The sequence below is a fragment of the Teleopsis dalmanni genome, chromosome 1 (genome assembly GCF_002237135.1).
Source record: "Teleopsis dalmanni isolate 2A chromosome 1, ASM223713v2, whole genome shotgun sequence".
NCBI lineage: Eukaryota > Metazoa > Arthropoda > Insecta > Diptera > Diopsidae > Teleopsis > Teleopsis dalmanni.
Genome location: NC_051846.1, coordinates 80,001,685 through 80,024,332, shown reverse-complemented (window position 1 = coordinate 80,024,332; position 22,648 = coordinate 80,001,685). Strand labels below are relative to the sequence as shown.

The 22,648-nt window shown below is 30.8% G+C and overlaps 3 protein-coding genes across 3 annotated transcripts; 1 reads left to right on the top strand and 2 right to left on the bottom strand.

The window, feature by feature from the left end:
- The first annotated feature begins 3,705 nt into the window (after positions 1–3,705).
- On the top strand, positions 3,706–4,931 carry LOC119669281 (lysosome-associated membrane glycoprotein 1-like). Its single transcript, XM_038079114.1, has one exon. The coding sequence runs from the start codon at positions 3,809–3,811 to the stop codon at positions 4,763–4,765; it is 957 nt and encodes a 318-aa protein (XP_037935042.1). The 5' UTR covers positions 3,706–3,808; the 3' UTR covers positions 4,766–4,931.
- Positions 4,932–14,293: 9,362 nt separating this feature from the next.
- LOC119685779 (craniofacial development protein 2-like) lies at positions 14,294–14,806 on the bottom strand. Its single transcript, XM_038100162.1, has one exon. It carries the CDS (start codon positions 14,804–14,806, stop codon positions 14,294–14,296), a length of 513 nt encoding a protein of 170 aa, XP_037956090.1.
- Positions 14,807–15,582: 776 nt separating this feature from the next.
- Positions 15,583–16,743, bottom strand: LOC119670112. Its single transcript, XM_038080237.1, has 3 exons — positions 16,114–16,743; positions 15,893–16,015; positions 15,583–15,829 (listed from the first exon to the last, which is right to left on the bottom strand). The coding sequence occupies exons 1-3, from the start codon at positions 16,647–16,649 to the stop codon at positions 15,697–15,699; spliced, it is 792 nt and encodes a 263-aa protein (XP_037936165.1). The 5' UTR covers positions 16,650–16,743; the 3' UTR covers positions 15,583–15,696.
- Between the last annotated feature and the right edge of the window lie 5,905 nt (positions 16,744–22,648).

Below are 22,648 nucleotides of genomic sequence, written 5' to 3'. Positions count from 1 at the left end.
GATGGTCCCCCACGTAATAAACGTTTACCTGACTTCGATCGAGTGTTAATTATGACTTAAATGAAATTTTCGAATATATTAGTAATTTATACAAATTATATAAGTTAATTGTCGGGTCTCGTTAGAAGGCAAGTAACATGTAGAGTGTAATGTCTTTCAGTCGGAACAGTGAGCGTATTAGAAGAGTTAAGTCAACATCAATTCCCCACCTAATCTCTAGAATGACTTTATTGTTATTTTAAATGGTACTTCGAAAGTGTAGTCTACAACAAGCAACTACTAAGCGTCATACATATATACTTTGATAGCTAATATATACTTTGATTTGCTCTTATCACTAAGATTTCCTGATAGCAACAAAGACATAACTAACATTACCATTGATGCGCCCAATGATGATGACGTAGTCGGCGTATGCAAGGAGATGCATATCATTTCTATGGTGATATTAAAGTCTTGCAATGCTCAGAAATGTTTAATTTTATAAAAAAAAAAAACAAATGCCTCTCAAAATCTTTCTGCTGAATCATATTACCTTTGCAAGTATATGAAGTTTATATGTAAAGTATTTAATTGGAACAAATGTACTTATATTCTAATTATGCACATATACTATATGAGAAATATTTTTGGCGTATTTTTAGCAGTTAAAAATTCAAAAAATATGTTAAAATGTTATTTTTCAATATATTGTTTTACTTATATCACATTCTATGAACTTGTTAAAATAATTTTTATAATAACAATGCATTTATTTCTTACATTTAAGATACTTATATCTTCCACATTAAAATTGTGGTTATTAAATCAATTGAAAACACTTCAATTTTTTTTATATTAAGTATTTATTACTGAAAGATACTAAATTGATGTTATAAACATAAAGAAACCTAAAAAATATATTGATATATATATATTTATACATAGCAGAAAAGCTATATATCTAAGTATATAAAATATTTCCTCTCTCTTAAATTTGTCAGTAAACCTTAAAATTTATGCTTTCCGAAAAAATCCGTATTGCATTTTCATCTGATAGTAGAAAAGCAACATGAACCCAGAAAGCCAACATGCTCGAAAAACGTAAAATTTATTATACCGAATGGAGAAAGATTTACAGAGTATTTAAGTATTTAGTTTCCGCAGTGAACCTTAAATGCAATTTAACACAGAGTCAAATGTTAAAGCAGTACATCTGCTTGAAAAACTTTTTCTTTAATAAATTCAAACTTTCTCGTAAACCACACTAAGAACTTTAAAGTTAGACACCATGAAACCAAGAACGTTTAACAGTTCATAAGAGCAAATAATTTTTTCTATCTCAAATAACACAAAAAAATATTGAACTAGTAGTATAGTATATTTTGTAGTAAAAACTACATATGAGTGGTTTTTAAAAGATTATCTCGTGTAGTGATGACCTAACAAAAAGGTTTCAATAATACAGAAGTTGCTTAAAAATTAATTAAAATTTTAGGGTTCCTTAAACGTGAGAACGTTAAAGGTAAACAATAATAAGAGCTTATGAACTAAGTTTCAGAGATCTTATCAAATTATCTTATCAAGTTTTATCAATAATAACAGGGTAAGTAAGTACAGTTAACAATTATTATAAGAAAATATGATAATAAAAAATAACATTTTTACTGTCTCTATGTAAAAAACCTTACAGGTTTTGCTCTACATAATATACATTTTTCGTCATAGTCCGATAGAGCCAATACCCGTGCCACTCTACATAACATAGCCCTAAGGCTATTAAACATTAAACAATGTTTTTGTGGAAAAAATAAAGATGCAGTTACTGTCTATATATTATATATACGTCTGATATATTTAGGTATGTTAACATCTACATTCAACAGACATGCTGAAAATATTATATTAATTAATTCATTTAATCTTATAGAAATAAATAATCATTTAACTTCAAAATTAATAACTTTGTTGAATTCAAGGAAAGTTATGTGACGGAATTACCCTTTATTAGGCGTTAATCCACAAAATATAGCAAGAACGTTTACTTTTATTTCACAATAAACAATAAAAATGATAGTTATAAATTTTATTTAGCATTATAATGTGAAGGGTTTTTTTCATTTACTAAGTTTTTATTAACTTAAAGAAACAAAAAATTGCCGTAATTATTTGGATGTGATTTATAAGATTTGTTATCTCTATGAAAATACATTTCAATCAATAAAATTATGATGATAATGATGTACCGCATTTTATACTGTACTGAGAAACTATACTTCTAAAGTAACAGAAGATAATTTCTCCTTTTCGAAAGGAAAGAATTATTCTTTGTGCTCAAAACTCCAGTTTTTGGAGATTTGTCACTGTTACAGCCTCATAATCATATTGATGACAATACCTGGACCACAGTGGTAGGTAGCCACTAGAAATTAACACCGCACATACACTTTACCCTACCACTCTCTGAAAAATGATGGTTTATCTTATCCACATACAATAACCTGACACGATTGCTGTGAATATAACCAAATAACAAAAGTAACTAAATATAAATGACTAAATAAATTACTATATAAATAAATCAACATTTAAAAGTTAACTATATGAATATATAAATAAATAAATAAAAATAAATACTCGTAAATGAAAATAAATAAATAAATATAAATAAATAAATAAATAAGGTATCCATCGTCCGCGTGACATCGTGTTTGTGTCAGGTAAAACATGCAATGTGAACCTAAAGAAAAATATCAACAGATATTTAAAAACAGTGTTGTGTCCTCAGTCCTCTAACAGTTCCCACTCAAGGGTTTCGCCTGGGGACTATCTCAAAGTGGATCAGAGTGGATAAGAATGTGTGGAGACGTATGTGTATGTCAAAAAAAGTAGCCGTCACTTATTGTGTCCATTCTTGTGAATGACCATAATAGTAATAACATGGTAAGATGAGAATAAGATAATAATAATAATTACCAGTTGCTAGTCACCACTGTGGTCCAGGTATTATCATCAAACAATACACTGAGGGCACGGTTTTGTAACTATGATATGGTTATGAGGCCATATCTCCAAAGCTCCAAAACTGCAATTTTGAGCACAAAGAAAAATGTGCAGATTGCTCATTTCTTTTAATAGCTGCAGTGTTTGCTTTTCACACTATGTAGCGAAATAACTTAAAAGAATTAAAAAATAATTAATCCTTCTTGATTCCTACAAAGGAATGCAATATTGTTAGGGTCTACTAAGTAATTACTTACACTTTTAAATGAATTACTTGTAAAGTACAGAAATACTTACTACTAAAAAGAGTCATCTGTTTCTATAATATTGTTACGAATTTGTCTATTATAATTAATCTATTTGTCTTGGTTCGTCAATGCCAAAAATAGTTTACTTCAATTTAATTGTTAGCAACTTAATAACCTTTATTTACCTATACGCTGATGTACAAAAACTGAAACTTCTTTAAACTGAAATTTTTATTTATTTGACGTATCTTTTTTGTGTCAGGGTTGCATTGTGGTTATGATTTAATAATGCTTAAAACCAAGTTCGTCACAATATTGTAATTCGAAGAATTGTGATGCATTTATACACCATTTAATTAATTCAGTGTAAATAATATATGCTTTCTCTTACCTGTCAAAAAAAATTCAAATAAAAAAAAAACATTTATTAAATTATGTAAAAATTCTAGCAACAGAAAAAAAATATTTTGAAAAAAGCAGTAAGCATAAAATAATTAGATCTTTACATATTTTTAACACATTTTACACAAACTTAAATATTATTAATAACGTGGTAAACGGAGCATCTTTTAGTAAAGATGGTGCCCTGTTATTCTAAACTAATATTTGGTTTACTGCTAGCTATTGGCTGCAGCTTCCTTTGCGCTGAGCAACTTGATGCCAATCTGACAAATCACTATATTGCTCTAGCTCAATCAAATGCGCTGACCTCAATTGCCAAACCGATTCCAGTGGCTGCTGTAGATGTGGAAAAAGAGGATACATCAATGACTTCATCAAAGACTTCGGCATTGATATCTTCTATCACAACAACTATCGTGGTTTCAACGACTACACTTATGCCTGCCATCACCACAGCCACAACAACTAACGCAACTGCTATCTCGCCAATCTCAGAGCATATCATTGGTTCATGGAACTCCAGTTGTATTATGATTATGATGACAGCACAGTTGACTTTCACGTACTATACCAAGGATAATAGGCTCCGCATTGCATTATTAAATATACCCACTGACGCAAAAGTTGGTAATAGTTCATGTGAGGGCCACCATAAACAAAACATATTGATCACTTGGGGTCCTATTGACGCAATAAATACCATGATTCTCCAATTTGACATGAAAGAGCGATCAGTGCAGATGACAATGGTGAGCATCAACATTTCATTGAACAGTTACCGTTTCCTAGATGCAAAGGAGAATCAAACAATTCAATTGTCACACCGTGGAATCCATTTCAGAGCACCCAGAAAAATGTCTTATCATTGCATCTATCCACGGGAACTGCAATTTACTGAATCCAATGCTAATGTTGAACCGGTGCATGGGAAAATGATTGTTCGTAATGTGCAAGTGCAGGCTTTTCTTCCCGCCCATGCTGAACACTTCTCGGCTGCTCATGATTGTAATAGACCGGAAACTGATTTTGTACCACTTGCAGTAGGTTTTACATTCACTGTTCTAATTATTATTATTCTCGTCGCAAACTCGGTTGCAAGAAGTCATTTCGCACGCGGCTATATGAGTTTCTAAGATATATGCAATTTTTACAAGTAGTTTGAAATATGAAGATTGGTGAAGATCTGAACATGAGGCGATATATTTTAAAACCAGAAAATTAAGAAGAAAAAAAAATTACTTGATACGATTAACAACGTACTAGTAATTAATTACTAAAAAAAATCAATTTATTTTAGAGAAAAATCAATTATTATATTTAATTTGATTTTAATATTGTGTTCTAAATAAACAAAATAAAAGCATGTGGTTTCATTAAAAGTTTATTTAACAATATTTACTGCATTTATGGGACATTAATCCGAAATAATGTTATTGGCTTATAACAATTTATATTGATTTCATGGTTTTGTTATATATCTTTCCTTTCATAAGCAAATATTCTTAATAATTATTGAAATAATAAATTATTTAGAAGCCAACATTATTTCAATGTCATTATCCGCTAAGTCAATATTGTGGGTGTGAATTTTTATATTTCTAGTTAGATTGAAGTGTAGATTTACAAGAATAAGTTGCATTATATTACTCTTACGCTTTGCTCTTGCTCCCAAATTTAGATGAGAATTGCCCCCGAATTTTGTTATTGATTACCTACAATAAGTGCTTGGGTTTCGATTTTATAGAATATTTATATACAGTCAAACTTCCATAACTCGAAGTCCAATTTTGCAAAAAAAAAAGAACTCCATAAGAAGACTTATGAAGACTTCGAGTTAGAAAATTTTTTTATGTTTTTTTATTTTTGAAAGAAACTAGCATTTCATTTTTAGATATTTATTTATTTGTAATCAAATAAAGCACACAAGTTATAGTGAAGTAAAATATTTAGCGTTTGGGACTTTAATTTTTTTCTTATTTTCAGTAAAAAAAAGATTTCAATTTATTCATACTCTTATAGTGATCATCAGATCTACTATTATTCGTTTGCAAATATAAATTCAGAATTTTGAACGAGTGTTCTACTTCATATTTGGAAGACTAATAAACAATTACATCCAACGAACCCTTATCATCACTGTCCGTTGCGCTTAGAATCAGATCCACAAATTCAGAGCTATAATGCTCAATAATATCGTCATATGTAAGAAAGTTTGATGTACAAATTTCATTGTTAAGATCAATATAATTGAAGTTATTTTATTAACTTTAAACTACGCTGCCAGCAACTGGCATTTGCACAAAGCAGCAACATAAGAAAGAAAAAAGTAAACATTTGGTTTGGAAAAAGGAACTTTCCCTAACAACAAAATGCTTTCATACTCAAAACAAAAATTCGACTTATAGAATGCACTTTCCCCATATTTTTGTTCGAGTTATAGAAAATTCGAGTTATAGAAGTTCGAGTTATGGAAGTTTGACTGTATATGTATATATTTTGGGACGTTGTGACAGCGCACAGTCCAACATTTGGTCCTACAGAAATGAAGAATTGGTTGAAGTAGACCACGAAACGGCTTGGGTCCTTTTTCGTCATTCGATTCCGGGATGTCGTTATTAAGTTAGAGCTAAATTAAAATCTTGCTATGTTTTAAGTTCGAAATACTAAAATAATTTGCCCTTTCCCGTCTTTTTGCTATTTCTCTAAGTTTGCAACAAATTGCTGACTTTACACTATATATTATTTTTAAGAGGATATTATTACATATTAATTACTCTTATAGAGTAATTAGATACACTACAATGAAATTATTGCTAATGTTTCCTATTTCTGTGCCATTAGGATAGTGAATTATAATGAAACATATTTTAAATAAAACAAATAATATAAGAGTGATTTGTTTCTGTAAGTACGGTGTACGATACTCTGAGAATAATCAAAAATTAATAAGATAACAACATAAAAAAAAAACCTAAAAAATGTATTTTTATCTTTAAGAGTATTTATAATTATGTTGCTTATAGCGACTATGTGCGTTTTAGGCAACTTTAACTGATTTTTGGTACACTTAACTGGCACTTTGATTTGACTGTGTTAATTTATTCGAAACGGACGGGCACTGTTCAGCATAGATTGCGTGCATGAGTAGGCTTCAGATGCGTGTTTCGTAACTAATATTCAGTTTTGTTTAGTAATTTATATGCTGTGTACCATTTTCAGTAAATTTTTTAAATACTTTTAAAATGATGCTGGGAGTTATAAATTAAATTTCATGTTAAAAGCTGTTTCGAGCATTAAAATACCCATTTGATTATTTGTAAATAATTCTCTAGACTCAGATATTCATAGTTTTCATATTTCTACTTTCTTTGAGATATAACATAGTACGAATTTGAAATATTGAATATTGAATATCTTGAATATCTTTTATGATTGATTCTGTTCTGATATTGTGTATTATGTCAGTCAAGTTTCTACTTATTAATTACTTATGTATTTTATATGTATTATATATGGACGACATAAAGCTAGGCTTGGCCTACTCTGTGACAGCTCTTGCAATGCATGTTTATCGAAGACAGGACACCAGAACATCTGCTGTGTCTATGTCCAAGCTTGGTAAGAACTAGGCTTAAGTTTCTGGGAGCATCCTTCTTCCACACACTTGGCGATATCTATAGCCTTAACATTGACTAGATTCTTGCCTATATAAATGCCTCTGGCTGGTTCTAGCTTGATCTCCTCTTTAATACTCATTATTACGAGAATTCATGTATTCAAAATGGCTTTCTTAGCTGAATGAGAAGGATTCGGTCCTCCCTCCACCACAACTAATGTATTTTAAATATATATAAGTAATAAATTTCAAATATTTTATGTAGATTTAATTTTTTTTAAGTAGAGAGTCACATTATACTCAGAATTAATTAAATATGTATTTATTTATAAATAACATTTTGTTTAAATTGATTTTGAAATTTTATCAAACTTTAAATATTTTTAGTGCATGAAATTTATTTTCGAATTAAAATATATATGTACAACATTTTGTTCGATTTAATTAAATATTATTAGGAATTAGACACCGTTATTTCATTGAAACATATTAATTGATTTGGACTCAAATTGCAATCATTTCAATATATTGAATGCATTAACTTCTTTGAAATTGAGCAGTAATAAATTTACATTAAGTTGTCAACAATCGCGCTTCTTAGTGCAAAATATTTAGTTGCACTCAACTCCTGTGAATTAACACGAACATATTAAATCACTTCTTAATTCTCTAGTGGAATTAACACATTTGACAACGAGCACTTATCATTCCTGCCACTCAATCATCTTCAATGAAACTTGAGATGATGTAGAGTAATTAGGAATTTTGTATTAAATTAGTGCGTTTGTAGTTCCTAATGAGAATATCTACTTATATTTAAACAGGACTAATTGTATGAATTTTAAATTTACTGTATTATTTACAAAATTATTAATTAATAATAAAGCAATTATTACCAATTTATTAAGATGAAAATTAAAAATATTTGGCGAATTATTATAATTATGTGTAAGATTAGTGGTACTCACTCTGATTTGCAAAGTCATTGCAAGGTGCACGAAATACAAGAATGCTATACTAACATTGCAAAAGTGCTTAATGAAACTGCTGTTTTTGCTACATACCACTTCCAATTGAAAAGCAACAGATGTCAAAACAGCTGTTTAACATTTATTTTTTGTTTTGTTGCAAGGATATATACACATGTTTAGGTATAGTAAGATTGCAAGCCATTGCACGAAACTTTGTGCGTGTATTTTGTTGCTGTCCATTTCAAGCTCACGCAATCTGTGCATTTAGAGCACGTTGCAATTAGTTTGTAAGACAGATTAAATACCCCTATTATGTTGTTAGTATATTCACACACGTGAATATATATATATATTTATATGTACTTTAAATTGTGAGATTGTTTTAGAGATCGAAATAACTCTTTTAACTCAACAACACATTTAATATAAGCTTTAGTGTGCGTTTTGGGGAGCAAAATAGGTTCAGAAAACTGTTTTCTGTATATACGATTTTTTTAGGATATAGTTCATTTATTTCTTCAACAGTCTTCATTCCAATTATTTATTTTATAAAAAGGTTTTTTCGAAAAGTAGTGAACTAGAACAACAAAAATTCATTTTTTATTATTTTAATTAATTGAATTTTTAGCTGACCTTACAGCTCTTTCGAGTATTGTCAAATACCCAACCCATTATCTGTAGTCTTGGATATAATGTTCGTATTTAATTATTTGTAAATAATTTTTTTTGATTAGTTAGTTTGATTAATTAAGATGTAGGTATAAACATACCAAGTATTTAAAGTTCTAATAATTATAATATGTAAGATTTTCTTAAATATATTCAAAATATTGTATTATATCATTTTTTAAAGCTTTAAAAATGTTAATATAAACATTTGGAGGTTTGTAAATTTTTAAAATTAATTCCATAAAAATTCTACAAAATTTAAAAACTTATTTCTGAATTGTTTTGAAATTGTTTATGTACTGTGGCCGGTTTTTCACACATTTACTCTTTACCCAAAGGATGATGTTGCCACACAAAAAAAAGCACAAATACTAGAAAAAGTTTGTTGGCTCAAGCTTTAAGCAAAATACATATTTACATATAGAATCAGAATAGTAGTTGCTTCTGTAGAAAATGCTATCTACTCGTTTAAATAAAAGCAATATACAAGAATTATTACATTTTATTAGTTTAAGTTATAAGTAAGTTTTTAGATCTAGGGCATTTTAATAGAGATTTTAATATTCTGTAATTTGAAGTGCAATTTAAAAGTTTTTTAATTTTTATAAAATTGTATTGTATTTTTCTATAAATTATAGTTTAAATTATGTTACCAATTGGAAGTGAGGTTCATCTTTATAAAATTTGAAGAATGGAGTCCTGGTTAAGACATTTGACATAACACCGTACCTAAGTTGTGGTGTAATAAATGGGAATTTTTGTCAATTTGTTGTTTAATGATAGCTAACAAATTCACTTGGTTTGTTATGTCAGAGGGAATGCATAAACTTCAACTATATCTAATGATTTAACTGTTATTCTTAGATTTTAGAATATTTTCCTTTTTGTAAACACTATATTTAACCATATTTTTTACTTTCTTATAGGTTGGGTGCTTATTATTATCGAAAAGTTATACTTTGTATGATCAGCTAAAAATTTAATTAATGTAAAAATTATGAAAATGTCTTTATTCATTATATTTGAAAGCCTTTGATTTTAGGCTTTCAGACTTAAAGCTCATTTATTAATTACTTTCGTCAATCCTTTAAAGTTTTTATATTAATACATGTGCACTTAAATCTACATATTATTTTGAATTAATTGACAGAATAAAATAGTAGGTCTGTTCCACCAGCTACTAGTAGTAACTTTCAGTAACACTGTGTATACATAAGTGCATTACACCAGTAAATTTTCGAGTAAATGTGAGCATCTGAGAGAGCGTAACATCCCTGTCGAAATTTGAAAATGCTTCACAGACTTTACTCGTATATTATATTTTAAACAGATTTTACGTGAATATGTGAGTCAGCGGTTTTGGATTGATTTCAAATTTTTGTATTGTTTATTTAATTTATTTATTTATCAGTTTGTACTTTACTTGTGTTTTACTTGAGTTTTACTGCGAGTAGATTGTGAAACAGACCAAGTGTACTGTGTTCAACTGGACAAATTGATTATATATTTAAACAAAAAAGGTTAAAGATGATTAAAAGTGATCAAATGAATAAGTTTCGTGTTCAAATTTTGTAAATCACCAAAAACTTTTTTATTTCAGATGAATTTTATTACCACGCTCACCGTATTATGCAGATTTAGCACCTTCGTATCATTACACAATTATAACTTCTTCCGATCTCTGCAAAATATTTTACAAAATTTTAAATTTACCGAAATTGAGATCGTCAGAAGATCAAACATTTTATGAGATTAGAATTCAGCTACTGCCAGAAAACTGTCGAAAGGTATTGGATCAAAAATGAGAGAACTTGTAATTTATTAAAATTTTTATACACTATAAAAAAACCGTCCATATTTTTTACAAAAAACAAAATTAATAACTATATAAATGACTTAGTGCATTAAATATTAATCAAAAAAATTTAATGTTACAGTTTTGTAGACATTATATAATTAAAATATTTATGCCCTATGACAAAAAAATCTACCTGAAATAAAACAAGGATTAATAGTTAGGGTTGAATTTAAATTAAAAACTTTAATTCTTAAGTGAATTTTTGGGTAATTACTTCCTATGAAAATGAACGAAATTTACACAGTAAATAATTAAAATGGTTCTTTAGTTGTGCTGTAAGCTCCATTTGCTCCCAGTTGAACTATGTCAAAATAAAATAAAATAAAATAAAATAGAATAAAATGTAATAAAATTAAATAAATTAAAATAAAATACATAACATTATTATTAGGCTGACCATACAACCCTGTTCCGAAAACTCATCATCAGTGGTCTTATGAAATATTCGAATTTCTTAATTGGATTATAGCCCGTATATAATTTGCTTGGACTGTAAGTTCCAGGCAGTCCAAAATAGTTTTTTTTGTCATTATAAGAAAGCATAGCTTTTTTAGCAAAACTAATTCAACTTTATAATCATTAGTCCTAAATTATAAACCAATTAAATTATAAATTAATCACAAGTATGTCTGGTGCAAAAGTATATCTCTTGTGTCAACAAAGTAAGAATACTAACTTATAAGTCAACTTACTTTTCTATTAAAATAAGACCATTATTCATAGATACATATTTGATGTACATTTATCACAAATTTAAAAAAATTATTATATTTTATGTTAATTATTGTGAATATTTAATATTTATGTTTAATGTTATTTATATTTTATGCTAATGTCATATATTTTTTATAATTACAAAGAAATGTGTCTCTTTTTAGTGTCGACTTGTTGTCCATCAAATTACTTAAAGATAAAAACTTTTAACAAGAAATGTCAATGAATTATTTATTTTTATGTATTTTTAGATTTCTATACAACAGACATTTAAAGCTTATAGCCTGTTCAATTCGTAAATCTGTATTCAATTTCGATTTATACTGGATTCACACAAGAATTTTGTTTGTAATTTTAGCTGTCAAAAATTTTCATTTTGCATTGGTGACAACAACAATTCACAGCTAAAATTACAAACAAAACTCTCGTATGCATCCAATATCACTCTGGATCTGTCGAATTTTACTGTCCAATCAAACATTTTTAGACTAATCTAACATTTTTATAGTAGTATTAGTAGATATTTATATTTTTCATAAAAATATATATCGAATCAAATCATGTATGAAATGTATGAAATCATAAGAAACAGCGGTTCATTTAAGGGTAAACTTGCTACTCTGGCAAAAAATCTAGAGTGTTATAAGTAAATTTCGAGTGTTTAAAATGTATTTGTCCCAGATTTACCAATCGAAAATAAAAACTGTGCATTAAAACTGGATTCCCATTGAAAAAATTACCACAGATTTACCAATCCAAAACGCCATTAATCTGAATTTATTTATTTACCTATTATTTTATAACAAACGCAAGTTATTATTATTTCCGAAACTTGCAGAAATAAAGAACGAAATATTGGTTGTGTAAATCTAATTTCTATATGTATGTATATATACAAACTTCCAAAAAAAGGGAATTAAAACTATCATTGTTCGAATTTTTTTTTTTATTTTAACTACTATTTTATTAATTAGTGAATATTGTTTATTCATTCGAGATTTACAATAAGTTTTTGAATCTTGTATTAATAATTATATTTTATAATGCAAAAAAAACAAAATTTGTAAGATGAAATAAAATTAGTTGCTCTTTTAATAAGAGCCTCACGGCAAGAATATGGACTAAAATACTGCGAACTTTCTTATTTTTAGCGTGTTCTTTAATTTATTTATACATCTTTACCTTACGATATTAATTACCATTTTTACATATAGTACATGCAGATCTCTGTGAATATTGTCATTCTTTATATGCTTAAAATAACCTGTCGATTTATTAGTTTATAGTTTCAGTAATTTTTATAAACCATCCACCTAGTACTGCATCTTTATACTTTGTACCCAGAACTGCATCCAAAAATACTGCTTCATCTTTGAGTCGGTTTAATATAACAGTGTAATCTGTTTACATATTAGTAGTGAAAAATCGAATGTGTGGAGTAAATATAGAAAGATTAACAGAGAACTACCTTGCGTAACTGCAGCAATAATCGGAAAATTTTAAGAAACATAAAAATAGCGCGGTATACGTATTGATGTCTTTATTATGAATACAAAAAGTTAGCTGGAAAAAAAATATGGTAAAAGCAGAATAAGGCTGTAAAACCAGATTAAATGTTAAGCAAAAACTGTTGCTTGTTCTTCATCACTTAGTGCCTATTTTCAATTTGAATCTCGAATCCCACTTATCCTATGTATATCATCATCGTTTTGGCATCACAGTCCACGATGGACCATTGCCCCCTCTACAATACGCCCGCCTCCATTTTTCTCTGCAATTCGCTTTATTTCTGTATTGTGTTATTCCCATCGTTCGTAAATTGTCTTCTGCATCTTGTAACCATCTTCGGCGCGGTCGTCCTCTTTTTCTACTCCCCTCTGGCTTTGTTTCAAAAATTTTCTTAATCATTCTTTCGTTACTCATTCGTAGGACGTGTCGATACCAACGCAATCTTTGGGCTTTTATGTATCGTGTTATAGTTCAGTCTTCGTTCAAGACATTTAATTCGTCGTTATTCCTTATACGATATGTGCCGTCTTCTAAGCATACCGGGCCAAATATTTTCCTGAGTATTTTTCTTTCGAATCTCAATAACATATTGTTGTCGCTAGATTTAAGGACCCATGTTTCGCAGCTGTAGGTAAGAACCGGTCTAATGACAGTTTTATATATTGGCAATTTTTGTTCCTTTGATAGAACGTTGATTTTATAAACTTGAAATTGGCAAAATACGCTCTGTTAGCTGTTTAAATTCGATCTTGTATTGCAAGGATCGTATCTTTACTTGTGCTAAGAACTACGCCCAAATATTTCAACTCGTTTATAGACTCAGAATTGTAACTGCCTATTCTGATGTGGCTATCTTGGGGAAATCTTGTCATGTATTTAGTTTTTTCTTCGTTTATTCTTAGGCGTGTTTGCTTTGTAGCTTGTTCTAGTTGTATGAAAACGCTTTCAAGATACTTGTTGTTTCTTGACATAATAATAATGACAATATCGTCAGCATAGGCGCATATTTGTGTAGATTTATAAAATATAGTACTACCTATAAGGTTTGTTTAAAGTCCTAGTTCTAGTTTGTTTACAATTTTTTCTTGATAAGCAGCTCTTGCAGATTCGTTTGTTATAGAAGCCTCAACGTTCCAATGTTTCTTAATGTATTCATTTTTTGCGATTTAAGCCAATATTCTTTGGCGAATACGCGCAACAACCATATAGTGATCTGAGTCACAATTTGCACCCCGGAAAGATCGTACATCAATAACTGAAGACATATGTCATTAATATCATTTTGTCCTGGTATTCTCCAGGTTTCCTTATGTGTACGCTTGTGCTAAAAGGATGTACTACTTTTAAATAGTCCTTGATATTCGACAAAGTTACATAGACGTAGACCATAACCGTTTGTATTTTCATGAAGCGAATATTTTCCTGCGATTTGTTGTATTATTGATTGTTCCTTTCCGATCTTTGCATTGTAATCGCCGTAAAGTATTTTAATATCATACCTGCTTATTTTACTGCATACATTCGCCATTTTATCGTAGAATTCATCCTTGTTCTCATCTTCACTTTCTTCTGTGGGCGCATAGACCGACAAAATTGATATATTTTGGAATTTGCCTTTGAGTCGCAAATAGCGTATACGTTCATTTAATGGTTCCAGAGCCATTACACAATTTCGCGTTTGAATTTCGGCGCCGCTGTAAAAAATGCTGTAATCTCGTTTCTTGATTTCGTCATGCCCCTTCCACCTTACTTCTAGCAGACATGCTACTGTAGTGTCATACGTTCTAAGTTCGTCAGCTATTTCTGCCATTTTACCTGGTTGAAGCATACGTTCCATGTTGCTTATTTAAAACCGTTGTCCTTTATACGTTGCTTAGGTCGATATCTTGAGGGTGTTCTTATCCGAGGCAGTATTGTTGGATTCGTGGTAATAGATTTTATAACAGATAAGAGGTCGCCAGCCTCAGACCAGGTATCTTATGTATATAGTACATCTACTTTTTACTATTGACGTCTAAACCTACGTTTTTATAAATAACTTCTTATGTCATTGAATCACAGAAAATAATATGCAGTTGTTATCTATTGCGCAGTTAGAGTGGATGTAAGTACTTGTGTATTTTTTTAAGTTAAGCCAATACTTTTTTAGCTTCGGTTATTGCATTAAATGATATATGACTGCTAAATGATCGAAAGATAAGTTACAATTAGTATGGGCCGAGATAAAATTACGCCCTCTGTCTTTAATTATAGGGTAGGCCTAAGGATTTTGATCAAGGACTTTGTTGTGGTTCGTAGGATAATATAAATTTGCCTTAAATATACATTCAAATTGTTGTTATATCAACTTTGACTTCTTAATATAACTAAAACTAAAAGATAATACTAGCCAGTTCCGGTATTTTGCAATTGTCAAAAAATAGATTCTATTATTTTATATAGTCCCTATTGAGCGAAAAAAGGTTGAAAATTTAAACTAAACGATGTATCTAGAGCGTAGAAGTTTTCAGGAACTGCATATTATAACTTATAAGGCAGAGTATACCACTGCCTAATGATAATAGGTCTTAGTATAATTAAAACTGGTACAAGTATAACAAATATGCTTAGTAATTATGTGTATACAAATATTTTATTATTGCAGGATTTACATAATATATATTACAAAATTTTGTTATTATCATGCAATAATACAACTACATTATCTTCCAACTATGCAACGATAATCTATGTTATCTCATTACACATAATATATTCCAAACGTTTACGTTCCTTGTTGGAGAGCTTAAACATGCAAGAAGTTCTTTCAATTTCCTTTCTATTATGCAATGGTGGCCATAAAGTTGTACACGCAACATGACTTTAAGAAAAAGTTCTATAATAATTTCTTAAATATTACAACATTTCCACAATAAATACATACCTTTGTAACATTGCAACCTCGTGAGCTTTTTGTGTGTAATGCAAAAGCTGACGAATTTCGTATTGAAATTGTTGTTCAAACTTACGTTTCATTTCTCGCACGCGATCAAGACAAATGATATTGCTATGACACAAAACCATTATTGTTAATTATAAAATTAAATTACAACACATTTTTTTGTATATCTGGATCAATGCATTACAATTAAATCTCTTACTTACTACGGTACAGCAAATTTTGAGTAACTAGGTTGAAGGCTTACGTCTCTTCCATCATCAAAAATTCGCTCGCATACGAATGATTCAAGTTCGTCCGATTCACTTACCTCTTTTTCTACTGCTACAGATTTGCTTTTCTGTAGTTTTAGATACTCTTTAGGATGAACAAGAAATTTTCCAAAGAAAGACGACAACCTATTTCTTCGGAAATACTCTGGTACTTTGCTTTTTCTTCTTCTATTCAAAAGACGAAAATCTTTAGCAAACCCCATTGGTTCTGAAGGGCGTGGTTCTGTGACACCGCATTTACTACTATAGAGATCAAATAAAATTTCTTCGAACTTTTCCTTTTTACTCATTTCCGATGCCGGTTCATTGAGAAGCTCTTCAACTAATATAGAGTTATAACTTGGGTCTCTTTCAACTGATTCATCCGCACTTGGACAAATTTCAATTTTTTTCCTATACCATTTGAGTATTTTCTGCACGCTTTGCTTTTTTTTCAATTCCGAAGAGATGGGTGTGTCAGCCTCAGCCATTTTGCAAAAATATAGTTTTTGCAAAAAAAAAAAAAGATAATGAAAATAAATACGTAAATCTTTTTATCTACCAGAAAACATTTTATCTGTTATTGATTATAAAATATATTTTTTGACAATTTAATAATCAATGTCTTTGTTAAAAAACTTTCGAAATTTGGTTTTCCTGTTGATATTTAATATGGCAATATTGCTGAGTGCTAAGATTAGTAAGAAGATTTAGTTGGCTCTGTAATGTAACTAAAAATTTTACCAAAAGAAAATATAAAAACATTTTTTATTGCAGAAATTGATTAAATATTAGTTTTGAAATACGTACAATTATGGTATTTACATAGGTCTTCCATTTTCGCAAATATTCTATTATGTACGCCTAATTATTGAGAAATTAATGTTAAAAGAAAGTAAAAGAATAAGGTCCAATATAGTTACCCCACTCCATGCCAACTCCCTTAAGTAGTTTTTTTCTAAGTACCGACCACCAGCCTATACCTTCTTATCTTTTTGTGAAAATTAAATTAAACCAATTCACATTGGACATTCCAGATAATAAATGTGAACTAGCCAACCGTCGTGCCAACATGAAGGAAAACTTAACTCTTCCAAGGCTGGACTCGTTATAAATACCGCAAAAACTGAATAAATGCGAATAAAGATATCGTCGAATGAACAGTTGGAACTAAACAATCACCAACCGATCATGTTGAAGAATTTCAGTACGTGGCATGTTTACGTTCACAGGAGGTACACTGAAGAATTTAGTTGCAAAAATAAAGAAAGAAATTAGCGCATTTACTGAACTCAATGACACACACACAACTCTGATATAGTCCATAAGGCAACAGACGAAGAGTCAGTCCGAAAATGACTTGGAAAGGGTCCACGAAATTAACATTAAAGCAGGAGCCAACTGAAAATACTACAGCAGCATCAGTGAACTACGAAACGTCGCGCTGCAAAAAATGCAATTCACATTACTTGTAGATAGCTTATGGAGGCAGTGCGGAAGCATATGACGCGGCACAAGGCTTAATAAAATATAAATATAATGCACATTTAACTTAACTATGTCAATGTTGCGGTATAGCTCATACAGCTTATCGTTCCATCTAATTCGAAACTCGTCGCCAACGCGTAATGGACCATAGATGATCTTCTTTCGAATGCTCCTAACGCCTTCTTATCACTGTTGGTAATTGTCCAAGCTTCTGCACCATACAGCAAGACAGGCATGATAAGAGATTTGTAGAGCGTGATTTTTGTTTGTTGACAGAGGGCTTTATTTCTCAAATGCTTACTTAGCCCGAAGCAACATTTGTTGCAAGAGTGATGCTTCGTTGAATCTCTAGGCTGACGTCATTTTTGGTAATTAAAATAGTTCCTAAATAAATAAACTCTTTCACAACTTCGAATTTATAATTGTTAACAGTGACGTAGGTCCCAAGAGGCTTAGGAGATTTGTTTGTTGACAGAAAGCACTTTGTTTTGTCCTCATTTACCACAAGACCCATTTGCTATCAATATCGTCGGCATACGCAAGCAGCATTACACTTTTGTGGAATATTGTGTCAGTACGGTTAAAATCTGCTACTCGAATTATCGTTTAAAACACTAGGTTATAAGTAGTCACACGACAAGGAGTCACCCTGTCTGAAACCTCGTTTGGTATCCAACGGCTCGGAGAGGTTCTTCCCAATTCTAACGGAGCTGGTGGGGTTGCTCATCGTCATTTCATAATAGCCGTATAAGTTTTGCTGGGACACCAAATTCACACATAGCGGCATAGAGTGTGCTTCTAGTCGTAGTGTCAAAAGCAGCTTTGACGTCGACAAATAGGTGCTATGTGTCGATTTGTTTTTCTTGAGTCTTCTCCAGGATTTGACGCACTGTGAATATCTGGTCTAGAGTGGATTTGCCAGGTCTGCCACATTGATTAGGTTCAATCAGTTGGTTGACGATTGGCTTCAATCTTTTATATAATACGTTTGACAGAACCTTATATGCGATATTTAAAAGACTGTAGTTGGCGCAGTTTGCAGAATCACCTTTTTTGTGGATTGGGCAAAGCACACTTAAATTCCAATCGTTGGGCATGCATTCATCCGACTAAATGTTGCAAATTAACTGTAGCATGCATTTTGATAGCTCTTCGCCACCAGCTTTAAACAGCTCAGTCGGTAAACCATGAATTTTCCAGATACTGGGAGAGTCGAGTAGCGAAGTCATTAGCTGTCTGTTGTGATTGCAGCTTTTCGACGTCTAGCTTTCGCTGTGCTTGTTCACGTACCTTTTTCATCGCACATAAACGTGTGCGGATCTTGGCTGCAATAAGATAATGATCCGAGTCGATGTTGGCTCCTCGGATAGTACGTATATCCAAGACACTGGAAGCATGCCTTCCGTCTATCACAACGTGATCAATTTGAGATCACGTTGGGCATGCGCACAAATTTGAGTGATGAAGAAAAATTTGCGCTTGACGCGGATTATTGCGAACCTTTCGTTCATTGGTGTAAATATTGAGACCAAATTTTTCAACTTTAGGCTTACCGCAAATCCGACTTCAAATTCGAGCTTTGTTGCATGTCACAATGTTTTCGTTTAGAACATCCTTCTCCCGTCAATCGCATTTCCTGGAGGGCGGTAATGTCAGCCTTATATTTCTTTAGGACATTAACCAGCTGTATAGATGCACATCTCTGTAAAGAGTTCGGACATTCCAGGTGCATGCTTTTAAATCATGTGCCTTAATACGTTTGCGTTTGTCGTCATCAGTAGATTGTTTCTTTATACGAGGCTGCCTCTTCGTTTGCATTGAATGTTGTTTTTATATGGTGGGTTCCAAGCCCGACGCATAACCTGAGGTGGATTTCGCTGCACACATTAGTTCACTATGCACCGATGATTGTAGCTATCCAGAAGAGCCACGTGGAGGCTGTGTGTCAACTTGCAGAGAACAGTGACAAGGATCGCGCTGGTATTTACCATGTTAAATGCAATCAGACACTTTACCTTGTATGTTTAATCCCACCCCCACCCCCTGCTCTTATTAGAGAGATAAAACTAGGTTATTAGTCGTATTACCGACTTAATTAGGCCTTTTGACTTCTACTAGTCAAAATGTATGACTACCTTGACGTTGACTCTACAAAACTACTACTCAAAACGTATGAATACCTTGACGTTGACTCTACGATACTACTAGTCAAAATGTATGACTAGCTTGACGTTGACTCTACAAAAATACTACTCAAAATTTTGTGAGTACCTTATAGTCAATTCTGCGATGCTACTAGTCAAGATGTGTGACTACCTTGACGTTGACTTTAATACCTTGTTCAGAGTAAAAGACGTACGACAGTCTTTAAGATGCTTATAAGGTATATTACTACCTTGCAAATCTCAAAACATTTATTCATTATCCAACCGATCCAAGTCAAACTTGCCTTGGAACTTCAACTTGGAGTTTTGTTACATTTTACGAAATTTAATTCGACGGACAAATTATGAAAATGCGAATTGCATTTTGAAATAATTATATTTTTGATCAAATTTAGATTTAAAATTAAAAACAAAATATAAATATTTACATGGTTTATTCATCTAAATTTTATTAAACTGAAGTTTAGTGCTAAAATATTAGTATTTAAATAGAAACAATTTTAATTATTTTAACCATTTGAAAAACGTTCAATATCTTTACTACACAAAAATTTTAAAGGTCTACCTATCAGAACCTGAGATTTAGTTACTTAGAAATTTTTCTAAATTACAAATTCTCAAGAAGTAGTATAGAAAAGTAGTATACATAGCGAGGCAAGCTCTTGCATGAAATTCACAAGGTAGCAGAAAACCGGGTGCGCCAGTGAAAATGTGGAGAAGAACGGTCGAAAGTAAACTAGCTGAAGCACGATATACATAAAACGAAATCTATAGAGAATCTATAGAGAATCTATAGAGAAATCTATAGTCAGAATAAAAATAATTACTGAGGCCTTATGTCGCACTGGGGGATATGGACAATAGAAGTAATAGTATATAAAAAAATTTCTACCAAATCGGAGATGGTAAAGTCAAACATCGTCTGGCTTGTAATGGCCAATATGTACGTATATGTTTATTAACATAAATAATTGCTTGTATTTTATATTACAAATCTGTTCCTCTTTGCTTAGAATTTGTAAGCCTAGCAAACATTTTGACGGCTAACACTAATAAATAAAAAAGAAAAATATTCTGTAAATGATAAAAACTATTTATTTTAAGTATATAAAAAATATAGTACTACTAGTTTATTTTTGCAAGAAACTTAATTAATTAATATAAATAATTAAAATACACATTCTCAAAGGACAAACTTAACCCTTCAGAAAATCTTATAGGTATATGCCTTTAAAGAAATAAACTTAAAGTCTAAAGATTTTCTATATACTTAACCCACTTAAATGAAGTTTAACCTTTTTGTATGCATGGCTTATATGTCAACAAATGCAAGTTTCAATATCAATAGGGATATTAAGGATATGAACAACTTTGTAAAAATTCTCCTGGCTATCATTATGAAATTTAAAATGATATAAAAAAGGGAGAAAAGAAGCTGAATGTTTTTTAACCTTACCTTACTCAGATTATGTATTTATGTTTCACCAAGATATTATATAAGTACTAGCTGACCCGGCAAACGCTGGGAAATTCCCCTTGTTGCTATTCCCATATCAGTGTAGATAAAGATATTGTCAGACTTATCCATGTAAGAAGCAATCCATGTCTAGAATTAAATCGCATAGTTCTAAGAATAAAGCCTAAACAATGTTAATAGAGTTTGTTAATAGCGTTTGTTAATAGCATTTACAAAGCCACCTTCAGTTCTGACTTTGTTGTTATAATGGGCTTCTTTGGACATCTGTACATCATTAACAGATTAAAAATAGTGCCAAAAAATGCCAAAAATAATGCTTGCTGTGCCAATAATTATGTTCTTCTATTAATTATATTCTTGTTGGCGACATTGTTATATTTTTATTTTTCTCTGCTCAATGCGATATGGATACAAAAACAGCTGGTTCTTACATTTCATGCACCTTGCAATGAATTTACAAAAGGGAGTGAATACCCCTAATATATTATAGAAAATAATTTGATTGATATCTATATTTAAACGGTAATTAAAAAAATTTTGTTACAATGACAACGTAATGTTCTTCATACCTTTTATTAAATGTTTTTGTAAAAAAATCAATATTAGATATTATCCGATATATTTAAAAACGAATAGTGATTGAAAATAGGGTCATCACAATTTACCATAGTTATTAGACTTGCATTCATAATATATTCGTTATTTAATACCATCGATCTGATTGATCACAGCATTTACTCAATGAAGAGACGTTTCAGTGAATGTGTATAATACAAAAATTAAAACTGAAGAACAAGTCGTTACATATTACGTATTTCTACAATTTTAAACACCAACAATCATTTTTCAGAGATCACCACAGTTAAACCCACACTACGATTAAACATACAATTAGCGCCAGGGATTTTTTGGGGTATCCAAATGTGCGGGAAGATTTTTTTTCCCCTTCTTTATCCAACTCCTCGTCTCTAACTTGAAGTTCTTTTCTTCCAACACCAGGGTAATGAAAACTCGCAAATACAGGATCTGGCATATCCCTCTCGTTTGTAGATCTTGCACAGTTTTGTAAGAGAGCATCTGCATAACCATTTAACGTTTTACACAAAATGCCTCCAGCTGGTGTAGTAATAGCTTGTTCACCTTTGTCCAAACACATAAAATTGGACGTGTCCATTATTTTGAATTTTTTACACGTGTGGAGAGAACTATCTTTCATAGTTATAAAGTAATGCCCATACATATTTTCATATTGAAAAATGGAATATAACATGCCAACATCAATTAATTTATCTCCAAATTGTTTCCGAAGCCCAGTCGTATAACTGCCGGTGCAGCGGTGTATCATAGCCACTCGAGTTGC

What these genes read in the sequence shown, in the direction of transcription:
- LOC119685779 (XM_038100162.1), bottom strand. Translation starts at nt 14,806, where the DNA reads ATGGAACGTATGCTTCAACCAGGTAAAATGGCAGAAATAGCTGACGAA.
- LOC119669281 (XM_038079114.1), top strand. Translation starts at nt 3,809, where the DNA reads ATGGTGCCCTGTTATTCTAAACTAATATTTGGTTTACTGCTAGCTATT.
- LOC119670112 (XM_038080237.1), bottom strand. Translation starts at nt 16,649, where the DNA reads ATGGCTGAGGCTGACACACCCATCTCTTCGGAATTGAAAAAAAAGCAA. An exon ending in TCAAAATTTGCTGTACCGTA is followed by an intron (nt 16,016 to 16,113) that starts GTAAGTAAGAGA and finishes TTTGTGTCATAG; the next exon opens with CAATATCATTTGTCTTGATC. An exon ending in GAGGTTGCAATGTTACAAAG is followed by an intron (nt 15,830 to 15,892) that starts GTATGTATTTAT and finishes TTTTTCTTAAAG; the next exon opens with TCATGTTGCGTGTACAACTT.